Source organism: Limulus polyphemus, unplaced genomic scaffold, assembly GCF_000517525.1.
Source record: "Limulus polyphemus unplaced genomic scaffold, Limulus_polyphemus-2.1.2 Scaffold75, whole genome shotgun sequence".
NCBI lineage: Eukaryota > Metazoa > Arthropoda > Merostomata > Xiphosura > Limulidae > Limulus > Limulus polyphemus.
This window is the reverse complement of record NW_013665685.1, coordinates 307018-322987: the sequence shown is the minus strand read 5'-3', so window position 1 is coordinate 322987 and position 15970 is coordinate 307018. Positions and strand designations below refer to the sequence as shown.

Below are 15970 nucleotides of genomic sequence, written 5' to 3'. Positions count from 1 at the left end.
TGCCTATTGTCCGCAGTTTTAATTAACATACCCTATTTGGTCTGAATTCAACCAAATCGTCCTAGAAGGTTTAAAAAGCGCCGCCTCACGACATAAAGGACAGATACTGAAATGTCTTTACACTTGGAGATGCTGTTATAGAAGAGTGGTAGCCTGTTCCAATAAATGTGTAACTGTTATTGATAACGTTAGTAAAAGTCCGTGCGATGATTAACTTTAAGGGTTGATCCAATCCCTATTAAGATAGGACACTAGCGATGAAACACGATATTAATTCCCTTTCCAGGGTGTGCTGCCTCAAGCGTTTTGGCAACATAGTGTATTATATACATATCCTGACAGGTACTTACCCGGACATGACGTGGAAGTTGTTTGTTGTTCCCGTGTGCTCGAAGTCATGTATAATAGCAGCGAACAATGTAGCAAAGACTTCGAGATCTGTTAGCCAGTTCTGAAGAAAACGAAACAAAAAGTCTTTGAAAACTGTGCAAATGTCTAATAGATTGAATCATCTTATTACGTTTGGTATGTCATTACAATAGCTAGAGCTTGCAATTAGATATTAAGAATTTGATTTCGAGCTCTAACTATTCTAATGAAAATATATATGAAAACGTTTAAACGCAAAACACCTTTTAGTTCCCCTAGGCAAAATATAAGCATGTTAGAGTATGTATTATAAAATAAGAATTAACCCTCGTTTTTGTTACCAATAGACTGGCATAATATTAGTCTATCATAGTAAACGAAAACTAAAAAAATATGATAGAATGATGGGATAAAACCTCTCGTTAATAAGTCAACTGCATGATTGACATATTGGTTTTCTGTCAGTACAAAAAGTGTTTGCTGATAACCGGCAAAGTGTCTGTGGAGTATAATCGTGTATAAAGACAAACTTTCCACAGTAAACGGTAGGTTAAAAAAGGTTAGAGACGGCTTGAATTAATAACGAATAAAACTTTATTATAAGTTAACCACAGTAATAAATGTACAATGTTTTGAAACCTTTTGGAAACATTGTACGTGTGTTATCGAGTTAAACTTGTGATAAAGTTGTCTTCGTAACCAATTCAAGTCATCTCTAATCAAAGTTGGTTCCTCGACATCAAATGGTAGGTTAGTTAAATAAAATATTGTAAAGCTTTTAGGATAAATCATCTCATCATTATTTTCATTTACTGGTTCTGACTATCTTTCTCTCTCTTCCCGGTTATCTTCGTTGGATTGATTTTCTTACTATTTATCTCTCTAGCTAATGTGATCTGACTTGCGTTGGTTTATCAGTTTCTATCGTGAGCACGCAGCTTTATAAACAAGTTACATACCAGTGACTTGTCCGAAAACAAACCTAAAAAATTCCCTAAGGTACTGTTTTTATGGTCAAAGTTAGAGCATATTAAAAATTTAATCAATATGTAATGCCTTACTTATTCAAAGCTTCATACAAACATAATATTCCATTTATATGAACTACTGATTAATTGTTTCAGATATATGCACAAAGTTACGCTAGATGTCCCTAATATGGAACTAACAGATTATAGGGATGGCAGCTAATCAACAGAACCCACAGCCGACCCTTGGGCCACTCTAGTCGAATAGTGCGATTTGATCGTCACCCACAGTCCCAAAAATGCAGAGTTCAATTTTTTTCGTTAACGGGGGCAGGTACAATGAATTTTCAGATCCACAAGCCGGTATGCTAAACACAAATTAAAAAAAGGGGAAAATAAAACAACACAATTTCGAACATCAGTCATTAATTATCTCCACAAAGGGTATATTTTTAACGAACCTTTATTGTGTTAGCTCGTTGTAGTGGGTTTAGTTGGTTTTCACCTACCTGTTTATCTGCTGTTACCATTTCGCGAAAAGTTCTTCTTCCTCCTTTTGGAGGGGTCTGTCGAGATGGCAAGGCAAAGGAGTCGGAAGTTTAATATCAGAGAGGTGAAAAGGTGAAGGAATGGAAGAGACACATAAAGAAAAAAGTAAGACAACAATTTCAGATAGTAAACTGGGTTAGATAGAATAAAACGGTGAAAGACAAGAGTAAGGTAAAAGACAGTAACTTGTAGAAAAGGCTAACAGCAAAAGAGTTGAAGTGTATTAATTAGGGGTAAGTGATAGAAGATGTTGGAGCAAAAAGCCACGAGGAAGGATCGTTACATGACTACAGGAAAGGAATAAGGATTGTTGTATACACAGATAAGGTCTTAAAGTCAATGGTATGAAAATTGTGCAGTGTGATGTTTCATAGGCTTTTTTTGTAGCAGTTGTTTTATATAATTATTTTTTGTAGGCTTAGAAAATATGGCGAAAATGGAAAGGAAGGCTGAAGCTATTGCTTCATTTTGTAGGTTTATTTAGTTATTCATTGTTAAGGACATGCCTTAAAAACACCCCTCTTTGAAACCCGATTCAGCAATACACACCTGAGTTGGGTAATATTGAATAAAGGATGTAAATTAAGAGAGACAAGACTGAGAAGGTGATGCTTTAACTATATTTCAGTTAAGTAAACATTTAAAGATAAATGGGGTTAATATATAAATATTATTTATTATCAGATGGAATTTTAATCGTGTATTTGCTAATAAAAAATAATTGGAAAATTAATTAAAATTATATTTTGTGCGAGAAGGTTAACTCATATATGAAAAAAGTGTTAAGAATTAGTGCAAATGTCAGAAATTAACACAATTAGTCTGATGAGATAAACAAGTCTTTACTGAAACCAAGTGTAGCTGCGTTATAGATAACGTTTAAGAGGGAGAGCTTTGACTCCAGATAAGATAAAAGTTATTAATAACTTTTTACTGAAACCTAGCTATACTTGTACATTCTGGGTTATAAATATTTACTGTAAAAATCAAGAAACCTTATTACATTAGTATTTTATGCCTTATCGAATTATATTTCCTATGTACTTTCATATTAGATTGTACATACATATATATATATAAATACATATTGTATACATCAGCTTGACATCAACTTTCTCCATTCGTGAAATCTGAATTATTTCGAATTGTATCGCAGGAAATTCCTATACAATAAATCGCCGTGACTAAAACTAAAAGTCAGACCAATAATAGTGTGGGAATAGAAAAATATATCCACAATGAGAGAACTGCTGGTTGAAGTACATGATCTGAGTAGAGGTCGAGACACAACGTCTATCACAGTGGTCAAACTTGAACTGAAACTAAACTAAAAATGAATAAAACTTTAGAAAAAATATAAAACGATGTGTAAACTTCTCATAACATTTCACATCTAAAGGTGTAATTACCATTTCTATCCAAGTGTGAGAAGATATGTTTTTTAACGAAACATAACATAAAAAAACGAAAAATAATAGTAATGAAAAAGGGCTGCTAAAAACAGACCACTAGGTGTGATTAATAAAATTTAATTTATTAAGTTGGCATTACAGATCCTATAATGGTTACATACCTTTATTAAGAGGATAATGAAGCCTAAAATGTTTGGTCACCAAATACTGTTATTACAAGATAGATAATTTAAATTTACCTTCCAAATTCTAATATTGTCTATTTTCTACGACCAGCGGTTTTGTTTGTTGAATTGTAAATGATCATAGAAGATAAGGAAATGCTATTGATTCACTATTCCTCTCTTTCAAATGCCAAACTCAACCTAACTGTTCTGTTTATAAAATACTAATGTGTGAAGTGATGATCAGTATAATGCACACTTAGGCTAAGGTGAAGAAAAAATGATCAAAATTATCCACACTTGGGTTGAGGTAATTAAAGGTTGATATGGGTTACCCACATTTGGGCTAAGTTAGTGAAAAAATGACCAGGACTATGCACACTTGGGAGGCGGTGAAACGATGATAAGGATTAGAATCACAGAAATTGGCTGTTACCATATTGTGTAGTTTTTCAGCTTTTATATGGCTTATGCTGGTATGCACGCACAAAAACGTTTCAGTCTATCACTTTTGCACCAATTATAAGCTTTCCTTTCACATAGCGATATTTTCAATTAATTTCTCGCTTCTGATGTTCCTAGCCAAACACACGTCTTTACTTTTTTCTTACTTTGCCACACCACTCCAAGTAAAAAAATCGCAATTCGTGTGTACCAACGATTTTAAAATTCATACTAAAACACACACACACACACTAATTTCAAGAACAACAACACAGTCAAATCTTAAGCTATTTTTAATACACATATTGCATATACCCAATTATGTTAATTTTATTTCCATAGCTTATTAGAAAATAGTTAGTATATTAATTTCCTTTGCAGTAATTAACCGTTAGAGAAAAAAAAAGACTACGTGTACAACTTTCAAGATTAAACCTAATATTTCTGAAGATTTTACGAATGTAAAGAAAAACACTCAATTTTAGGCCGAGTTGCGAAACTAGCTTAGGTATCGTTGCGGTTAATGACGAATATCCTAAGAAAATAAAACTGACGAAGGTATTCCATGAAGCATACGAACATACTCACTATGAAAAATGGATGTATGTATCATAATACTTGTTATCAAAGAGTTGTCTGACATAAATATAACTTTAATTTTGAGCTATTTACGTTTGTATCGCGAGAAACCCCTATACGAGAAATCACGTTGATGTCATACATCAGGGTACTTATTTACATAGAAAAACTGGTAGACAAAAACTAGAGCCAGCGTTACTAGTAGCCGCACGATTTATGAGTTTGTCTTGATCACATCTTCTTAGTATACCATTATATATTTTACCACGATATTACAACAGGTGAAAGTGAAACATTTTGAAAATAGCAGTCACATTTTAATATAAACTAGCACCTCTTGTGTGTGTATGTAATCTGTCTCACTAGATGGGACTACGAAGAAAAAAGGTTTACATGTATATAAATTTATACCATGCCAAACATGTACATTATACTGTAATAATATCCTCTCGTTTTTCGTTGAAGAGCATGATAATACATCAGGTGTAGGCCTACAAGACCGCTTACAAAACAGCTGTTGGCGTCCAGTGATTTATTGTCCTTCATGTTATGAAAATTAAAATTTTCAGGAACCGGGGCTGATGATTAAATAATTATATATGTTTCAAAGCTGGTATTTGATCATTTATTAGGATTGTTGATCCTGCATTCTGTCATAACTTAGTGGTCAAGGACTAGACCCCAGCTATCTTCAGTAGTTAACTTAAGATAATATTGTTGTAGGGCTGTCAAGTCAAGGTTCCTATATTAATTAGATCTGGCTGATTTCTTACTGGAGCCTAGTAAATCTAATACCAATAAAAAAAGACGAAAAATAAAACGACGGAGGGGGCGGAGTCCCTGGAAAAAATTGCACAGGTTCCATAATTAAAGGGTTTTGTGTTGCGGATGACGGGAGGATACTCAGGTTTCCTACCCTGATGAAGATGACGTTCAAGATTTTAAAACCAATATATTTTTTGTTTTTGTCGTATTTTTGGCAACGCGATTATGCAGTCTATTCCAGTTTTGGCTTTGTTAGCATTATAAATATATGATTATTTCTCCTATGCTTTATTCCATGCAAGTACAACATAATTACTGTGTAAGTTACTGAAAATTAAAACGATAGTTCTCAGACATTTTGTTGATGATTACGTCACAGTATATGTGGTAAAGAATGTATTTTTCGATTGTCATCGACATTATGGATCGTTTACATTTTGTCTCCTTTACACTTTCCTTGTTTTTGTAATTCCAGAGGCATATCGGCAACTGATTTCGCGACCGGCCTGGCGGGGCTCCATCTACAGTTAATAAAGAAAAATGTCGACAGATGATGCTTTGTGACACCGTTTTTCCTACCAGTTTCAGTGACGCATCAGAATGCCCGGATGTAAACATAAACAGTGATAGATCGACAGAATTCATATTAGTAACTTCACATTCCAAAATAACAAACTTCAGGTTTAGGCATACATAGATTAAAGTTCCGACATATAAGCCTAATATTAAGTTTACTTATGTAAAACTTGACAACCACTATAAAATTACATGAATTGCACCATTTGCAAATGATCCAAGTTTAAATAGGATCAATAACTCCTGCAGACTATTCTGGTAAAGATTTATACCCTTTTAACCACGAGATGATGATTTAATCGTATGCAATTACGGAACTGCAAAGTCTGTGCTCAACCATTCAGATTTCATCATTGATTTTGAGATCTGTAAACATTTCTGTTAAAATCATGTGATTCAGGGAAAGAATGGGCAGGACATTGTTTTCAGTAATAATTTGTTTCTTTGGAATGATTAAAAATATGTGAGGGTCCTTTAGGCTTAAGTCTGAAGTTCATTTCTCTGCCGGTTTTTTTCGATATAAAAGTATTTACATTAGTTCATACAAATAGAACTAGATGTCAGCAGAAGAAAAATAGCTGGAGCACTACTGATAGTCATTAAAGGCAATGCTAAATATATAACCAGGAATCCCTAATTATTTATACGGACATTTTATCCACTTCGTTTAACTAAAAGAAGCTGATTTTTACAATCATAATCTTAATACCTGACTTACCCGAGAGCCATTCTGATAACTTACCCAGTATTCTTTTGGAGGACTTAAAGCCATTAATAAACCTATTATTAATACAAGATTACTTCAGTAAAAACACTGTGGTATTTATAGTATCCTTAAGTATCGTAATGGCGATCGATCGTGAAACATTAATATGGTCATTCCTATGAAATACATTTTATCTAAAATTAATAAAAAATAGTGATAATAGTAATTTTGGCGCTTTTCATTCGTAGTTTATAATGCTTTCTTTTAAAACTATGTTATTATAATTAAATATAGCTAAAATACCTTGAATCACTAATCTATACGTTTACCAAATCAGATTTTTTAAACTACAGGTCAACTCTGTAAAAAAACGCAAAAAGGTAGAATAAGTCAGTATCTTATTGTATTTTCTGAACAATAATGCTCCTAAAAATGTGAAAAATTAGTCATTAAAAATATTAACCAATAAGTTGAAATCTATATTTTCAGCACAACTACTCACCGCTAATCCCCCCTGACAAAGCATGTAGTGGACGGTCTGTGTGACATCAGCAGCATGGATGTTATTATGATATGGATTCTTGTGTTTACAATAGCCTAATTCCACCTGAATTAAGAGGTTTTCAAGAATATTGACTGGGATCTGAAAAAAGTAGCATTTTATTGTACACGTTAGCTGGAAGTAATGACAATTATTAAATAAAATAAATTAATTTAAAAGAATTTATTTCCTTAAAATATATTGAAACGCATGCACTTAAACTCTAGGTAAAACCAAAATGAATAAAACAAGCTTTAATAAAGTAAAATCATTGAAAGTATTATGTGCTAGGCCTAATAAGGAAGATTGCTCGCATTTTACATCTAAATCAATATGTTTGTTTGTTTTTGAATTTCGCGCAAATCTACACGAGGGCTATCTGCGCTAGCCGTCCCTAATTTTGCAGTGTAAGACTAAAGGCAAGGCAGCTATTCATTACCACCAACCGCCCACTCTTGGGCTACGCTTTTACCAACGAATAGTGGGATTGACCATCACATTATAATGCCCCCACGGCTGAAAGGGCGAGCATGTTTGGTGGGACGGGGATTCGAACCCGCGACCCTCAGATTGCGAGTCGAGCGCCTTATCCACCTGACCATGCCGGGCCTTAAATCAATATGAATTTAGTTGTGCTCGCATTATATACGGAGTAAAAACGTAATATACACGAAGTTAGTAAATGACAATAATCGTTTCTTGATTAAAAAAAGGAAAACAAAATCACAGGCTCACATGCACCTTATTTCACGCAATCGAAGACGTAACTTCAAATATTATCAGTGATGATATTCTATTTAACATTTATGGGATTTTTGAGTTCTTTTACCTTACCAATCGTCACCATATAGTAACCCAAGTTAATTTAGGTGTGTGAATAATATTATGGCATTACGCCTAATTCGTTATTTGATATTATACAGCTGACCAACTGTTTAATTATTATATTACAGATTTCTTTCCTTTTCGTCAAAGGAGAAATTGAAAATATAATCTGTAACGTAGAGGCCTAATATGTCCTTTGATTCACCCGTCTGCTGTGGACTAGTTTCACCTATTGAAGGCTGCTCATCAGCACAGCTTGGGTCAGCGAACTAAAGAGATACAGTTAGACCACTTATAATGGTGATACGTATATAATATTTATTGTCGTTTTTTTAAGTCTTTTTTAACTAACCTACAGTAACCTAAGTTAATTTAAGTGTGTGTGAATAATGCCATGGCACTGCGCCTAATATTCAGTTCTATGTTACATCTTATACTCCTGTTTTAGAATATTGTTAAAACTGGAAAGTTTATATATATTTTACTTACTTTAAATTTGTGAACCAGCCCATATCGATTTAAAAGATCAGTGGCAACATAGCGGAGGACCTGACCATTGGCTACTTTGTTTACAGAAAATACATCAAAATTCCATTCGTCTATATTCTGAAAGAAAAATAATAGAAACATGTAGTCATTTGGAGGAGAGAGATGAAACGTAAAGCGATAGCATCTCCAAATCTCCGTTAATCATATGTTCTAATTCTCTAAAATATTTAATTTTAGTTAAAACTCTGCCCATAACCAAGCATTCTTATTCTACATAGTAATATCCAAAACATGTAGTATTAGTAGGAATATTATTTGTATAGCATGTGCTATTAGTAGAAGTCTTATTATATATAGAAGTCTTATATTAGCAGAGTAATGAGACATGACAAATGCTATTTTTATACAGCGCTGGTGTCATCTGAAGTGCGTAACAAATCAATGAAATGTACTGTGATGGAAACAAAACCAGTTCAACATGACGTACATCTTTAATTCCTAGACCTAAAGACTTTTACACCACACTATTGAGTATTGTAATTATTGGCCATGAGATGGCGCCACGTAGTATGATACTCAATTTGTTACTTAGAGTAAGCTTCTGCAAGCAAAAATATACAATTTGTAGTGGCGGGATTTCATTTACTAAATCTATTTATGGTAGATATAATAATTCACTTGTTTCTATAAGTTACTATTTAATATAACAACAACTCTTGGGCTACTCTTAACGAATAGTGTTTTTTTTTATATTTTAATCTTATAACGCATCCACGATCCTAAAGTGCGTAACGCGATTTTTCGGCAACGGGGACATGCATTTACAGTACGGCATGCTAACCAGCGAGCCACGCCTGGCTCATAAAAACCAGCTTTATAAAATGTATAAAAAAATTTCCGAACCAGGGAATATTCATTGGTCAATAATATGTTAAAATCTTTTTATTTGTTGTTAAGCACAAAACTACACAATTGGCTATCTGTGGTGTGCTAACCATGGGTATCGAGACCCGGTGTTTAGCGCTATAAGCCTTCAAATATACAGCTGAGCCACTGTGGAGTATATCTGAAAATAAGTGAAGTCTTACCTTTGATAAAATTTTAAATGTTTAGGTTGGTTTCGCTTTGACTCATAGAATGACTTTAATCCGCAGAAAACATCTCATTGCAATAGAAACTAAATTCTCCAACCAATGTATCACTTTTACGTGACAATTTTTGCCCAAGAAGATCATATTTTTGACTTATGTAATTTCATATTTATTTCTCATTTCTTACCTTCAGATGTTGGGCAATTTGGTTTGGAATCTGCATCACAGCCGAGCTAGACATCCGTCTATATATTCTGAAATATTAAGCAGCGGTATAATCATTAAATTTAGTTATTAATTTTCATAAAACATAAACCTACAATTTAACAATGAGAAATAAAACATTGTGTTGAAGGGGTAGTTCTGTAGACTTCAATGAATACAGATGTGAAGTATGTTAGATTAAAGCTAACTTAAAGCTACACGTTATTACAGTTGGTCAAACACAATCGACAATTTAGCATTTAGAAATGTTCAGCTTAATGCGTGAAGTTAGATTTTGTAAAAGTTGAATTTCAATGTCATCTTAACGGTTTTAGCTTTTTACTTTTTGATATAAATACTAATTATAGAAAAAACACAATTTAGGTCACCTACATTTTAAACCTTCATTTGTTAAAAGTGACGTAAATATATAAATTTGTGGTGTGTGTGGGATGGGTATGTTACAGAGCATAAGTACGGTATATTAAAACCTCGTACACTAGATGTATTATAGAAAACTAGCAGTGAATAGTGGCGTGCCTTGGACATAAGAGTGTCACACTGAAGTATTTTACCATGGAAACTACGCTCCAGAGCTACTATAAAGATATACAAAATCGTCACACATAGCACAACCGGGCGTGATACTGTGACGACGAGGCTCCAAAATAAACCCATTTCAACAGCCAAATCGCACAGAAGTCCATAGGTGATAAGTCTGGCAAGTTTGACCAGTATGTCTTCGTAAGGAATAACATGAATACCCGTTTAATTATTCAACTGCTTGAGGTATGCGACAATTGAACCGATATGTCATGGAAGCTATTAGCATAATGGTGCCAGTTGGGGATGGGTGGGTGGCTGGAAAGGGCAATCACCACGCCCAAATCTTTTTTTTTTCTTTGAGAAATGCAAAAACGTCTGGATGATGGGCTATGTTTATGGGAAATTGCTGATATTAATATATACAAAGTACAAAATTCAACCGTGACCTTATATTGGCTGTCACGTGACCTTTTGATTCGCGTATTCCTAATTGTTTTAACATAACGTACTCAATCATGTGTACATTTAACTCTACTACTTTTACACAGAAAGAAATTTTAACTTGTTATAATTATCAAATAGTCATAGGTGTATAATAATTTGAACCGTTTCAAATTTCATTTGAAATAGTTGTCATTCTTTGCAGACCACAATGTTACTTGTCAAACCAAACATGGCATATTTTACGTTATGCCGGCACAGTCTTTTGATAATAAATTACACACTGCTCAAAATAACTTAAGCTATAACCAGGAGTTTCTTTAAACTGGCTATGACAAGTTTATTATTAAACAATATTAATATTATTCACTGTAAAAAAGTTCTGCCCAGCTGCACCTGCATTGGCAAAAGTATTGGTTGTTAGATGGCATCTGTAAACCTCAATACATTCATAGTCCACCTCTAATCACTTAAAGGCCAAAGTAGCCACCAGTACTGAGTTTTGACCAGATATGTCAGCACAATTTTGGTAACTTGGGGTTACGTTTGGTCATGGCAACTTTCCAGTCGTGTCGCATCAGGCTGCAATAAGAAGAGTTATTCGTCTAAACACAAGGTATATCATGATCTGTTTGATCAATTCAATTACGATGGATTAGAGGGCGCACAAGATTGGTCATCAGGAATAAAATCCAACCAAATGAAGCCTACTTCTGATCACTTATGTGCTGACTTGTCATCTTGATAGTGCTCTGAGCTTTTGCCTTAGATGGGAAGCTGAGGTTCGTCGGTAGTGTTGAGGCTATATTATAAAATAGCTGTCTACTCGTTGGTAAAGGTATAACCTATCCACATCTCCGGCTAACTAACTGTATTAGTGATGTTAAAGCATGTTCACAACCTTCTAACCACATTTAGTGAGAATCGTAGCCCCTCTTCAAGGACTTGTTACGGTTGACTATTTTCTAACCGACCTATTGCTAGCTATGTCATGAAAATGCCCGAATGCCGTCTTTTAGGTTGCTGGCATTTTCCGCTATCAAACTGAGTCTCTTTAAACACTCTGCTCTTGTTAAAACTGCTAATTGGGAACATACTGCGTTTCATTCACTTTTATAAACCTCTGAAATTCGCATATGAGATGAAATGACGCAATTTTTGCATAAAAATTAACTCAGGTGTGCAGTTACTTTTATTTAATAGCAGTAGCTATGGCTTATTAAAGCTGAAGTATAGAAAAACTCGATTATACCTTAATTGTTTTGACCATTGTTGTTGTAGAATGGCATTTTCCTCACTTATAACAACAACAACAACAAAAAACATTGAAAGAAACTTATTTCGTTAAACATATTATTAAACTAGACTTTATCCGAAGACCTTTTTTTTATCAAAGCACATCATTAACCTTGCCTGAGCACTAATGTATGATCTTTTGTTCAGGTATGTGGAAAGTACAAATTCCTAAAGATATAAAGTAATAGAATAGTGAAAGCAAAGAAATTATACATCATTTTTTTTAATAATTCAAAGTAAGTCGGTTAAGGTCATAACGAAGACACGGGAACCTTTAGTTTCGGTGTGAAAATATTGTGATGTTCCAAAGGTGAAATTCATTGTGATAGCATGCAATCAAACTATGTCTGAAATAAGAGCGTTTATTCAGCACAGCTGAACACATAATCTGTATATTGAGTTGTATATTTAAGTGTTTATTTACTGAAATAATTTAAATTTTGAGTTCACAAAACATATTATGAAAAGAAAGAATGTCAAAACGATACTTTAATACATGGCATTATTCTCAAACTGCCTCGCGTAAATCTTTTTTTATAGAATTGATATTTAACAGTATTTTTCATTATAAAATCAAGTAGAACGTAAATAAACTCGAATATCGATGTGAAAAAAAACCCAGATATTTCATTGGCGAGTTGTGTGGAATAATCTAGGCTTAGTTAATATTTACTCTTATCCAAATGAATAGCAACGTGGTCCAGGATTTTTAATTTCCCTAAATCACCACAGATAGTCCTTATAAGGAAAAATGACAACAAATTTAACAGTTGAAACATAATATTAGGCCGAAAAGAGTTGGATTAGAAGTTTTCACTTTTACAGTTAACTAGTGATAATATCATATGATATTGATATTTCAACTCAATAATACTGATAAAATATAACAATATTTTGGACAAAGAGCACCATCAGATGGAGCTGCTATACACCAGTTTGTGACCTTAGGGTATTTATAAATAGTAAGATAATTGCATTTCTCTGCAATGTACACCATAAAACATTTAAATGTTTATAAATTTGCCACTAGATGGAAAAACGTACTTGTCAACCATAATTCCTGCTCGAATAGCGTTTGCTACAGATCTGAAACGAGGCTTGTCCTCGGATCGTCTTCTCTGTGCTGCCGCTTGGCGGGTGAAAGTTGATGCCAACCAATCACGAACTTCATTTGGTACAGCATCGGGCTGGACCTCTGATAACTCGTCTTCTTCATCCGTCAGACGTCTAAAGCGAGAAAATAGATAAGTTTAATTTGGTCAGGGTGGTGATTAGTTTACTTGCTGTACGAAACTTACTTAATTAAATAAACGAGCAAAGTAATCTCAGACAAAGTAAACTCTTAATTAATCTAGTTAAAGTGGACGCATTACATTCCTACCAAATCGCCCTTAGTTTTAGTTTAGTCACTAATTAATTGACCCAGTTTCTATTTAATACACACAAATATGCCGAATTAACCATACAAACACCAGAACCAATTTCTGACGTTAATTCATTAAAATGTTTTATGTAGCTAATTATAATAATGTTTATGCTAACGTTACATTTTAGAGTGTGTAACATAAGTTCTGGCTTTAAGTTAATATTATAGAAAATATACTATACATAAGAATAGTGAAGTGAGGATCCCATAAAATAAATCGAAGAAGAGGGATTGACAGCGAGTATGAAAAAGTATTTAATTTAATAAACAACGTTTCAATGTATAGAGGTTAGTATCCCGTTAAGTTACAATAGAACAATGTATAAGTAATTTAAGCTTCATTACCATGCTTAGCACGTGGGAACTTGCAAAATAGTCTCGTGAAAGATGTTACGATTAATTTTGGAACAAAATATAAAATAACAATAATTATAAAAAAAATGACTTGTATTGAAGAGTATGAATCAATACACACAGAAAAAAGTTCTTAGATATTCAATAAATGTAGTTTTTGTATTATTTGTTTAGAAAGGCTTTAACTATATCTAAATTTCATTCACACAGATCAGATTCTTTTCATATAATTATAATGTTCTTCTCAAACACAACTACATGGTTTCCTTGAGGTACACAAAAACAAATCTTTTAAGGCATTCTTTACTCTGATGCACTTGTCATGTTTCAACTAAATAAGTTGTTGCCTTATTCTGATGCACTTGTCATATTTTAACTAAATAAGTTGTTGCCTTATTCTGAGGCAAATATCATATTTTAACTAAATAAGTTGTTGCCTTACTTTGATGCAAATATCATATTTTAACTAAATAAGTTGTTGCCTTATTCTGAGGCACATCTTCAGTAAAAAGGAATGTTGCTAATAATAAAGCTTTAATTGTTAATTTGTGTTTCTCATCTTGTTTGACTTTTTCTTACTTTCGTTGCATTGATTATTTTTAAAACTTTTTTTTTTCTGTGTAAGAATTATTTGATAATTGGAAGTGCAGATTATAAAATCAACTTCAGTAGCACATTTTAACATTCCCACTGACAGAATGTTTGGATTATCACTTGAGAGATCGTTAACAGTATGCTGCTATACTGTAGTAATAACAGAAAATGAGAAAGAAACGTTTTGTAAACCGTACAAACAACCATTATTTCAACGTTCATTTCACAGTATAAGAAATCCATATCATCAGCAAACGAACGCGCGTGTCTAAAGAAAACATACCGTCTATATCTGGGACATATATAGATAGGATTGTTAGTTTTATCAATAAAATTTACGTGTTTTGTTAATTGTCATTTTAAAAATTCAGCTGGAGAACAAAAACGACGTTTTTCAAGCTACTCTATTTTCAATCATACCTTTTCTAATAAAGATCAGGTTTTCGCCTTAATCATATGTTTATATGTCTATATTACAAAAGTCTAAATTACTCCAAAGTTTTGCAGTTATAAATAGCGTCAGTGGTTACTTCTAATAACCCACGTTAACAGTATATTGGTCAGGAAGGGTGCATTACCATTTTAGTTTATTTTTAATTTTTCTTGTAGTAGTGGTTATTGACATCTGAGATTTTATTATGGCGTTCATACAGGTGACTATTATAGAAGCTAGAATGGCAACTTCAGGAGTGGTAAGTAACATGTTTTATTATTTTTTCCTAATTTTCTTTCTTTGCTTTCCTGTTTCATTATAATCAACTACTCTTCTATAACTGGTTGCAGGTGGTGGTTGATTGTTCGTAGATAAGGAATGTTGTACACTTGAGCACTCTTTTACGCTCTTAACTTTTATTTTTTTATCTTATTGTACATGTGAAGTTTGTGAACACAGACTAAATTTAACAGAAAGCATTGTGAGGGCCGTCCTTTCAGAGACAACTCTCTTGATACGGCACGTTTCATCTTTCTACATTGTAATTTGCAGCATTTTTTTTTTGTTGCTATTGGCCTAATTGTCCTCAAAACTTGTTTTAAATGCCATCCAAGGTATGGATGGGCTGTTTAGTTACACTCTCTTTCCTCTAGATGTTCAAATTAATATAACGCGAAGGAATTGACTGCCACTATTGTAACGCACACATAGCTTTTTGTGGTATCGCAGGGATTCGAACCTGGCTCACCAGCTCCAAAATAAGGAGCTCTACACCCACAGCTAACCTACAACTTAAAGAGAGAGAGAGAGAGAGAAAGTCAAAGAAGGAAACGACGCGGGAAATATAACAAACCCAGCTTTCTTCTTATTGATGTTTTGCTGCCAAACCAGATAACAAGATATTCGAATCCAAGAAGAAACTAAACAAGATCAAACTCCCCGCTGATTGGTCTAGAGATACACGCGCTTTGATAATTTGAAGTAAAAGAAAAACAAAACAAGAGACGTTCACACCGACTAATACCATATATATATAGCAAAAATGTAAGAAAAAAACACCAGAAACCCTTTGAATACTAACGCATCAGAAGGAAAATATAGTATAGGGATATGTGCGGTTAGGTGGAAATGGTAAAACATCAGAGGCGAGATGGGGGCTCCTTCTTTGTGAGTCTTTCTCCGTGATGTTGAGTAGTTT

General features: G+C 33.5%; 1 protein-coding gene across 1 annotated transcript in view; it reads right to left on the bottom strand.

The window, feature by feature from the left end:
* The window catches only part of LOC106466596 (calcium/calmodulin-dependent 3',5'-cyclic nucleotide phosphodiesterase 1-like), a 210806-nt gene that overhangs the window by 16377 nt on the left and 178459 nt on the right, over window positions 1–15970 (bottom strand). Inside the window, exons 6-10 of the mRNA XM_022395313.1 lie at window positions 13010–13192; window positions 9666–9732; window positions 8388–8504; window positions 7035–7175; window positions 351–451 (exon numbers count right to left, since the gene is read on the bottom strand). Coding sequence (XP_022251021.1) covers window positions 351–451; window positions 7035–7175; window positions 8388–8504; window positions 9666–9732; window positions 13010–13192 — 609 coding nt within the window. The remainder of the gene's footprint in view (window positions 1–350; window positions 452–7034; window positions 7176–8387; window positions 8505–9665; window positions 9733–13009; window positions 13193–15970) is intronic.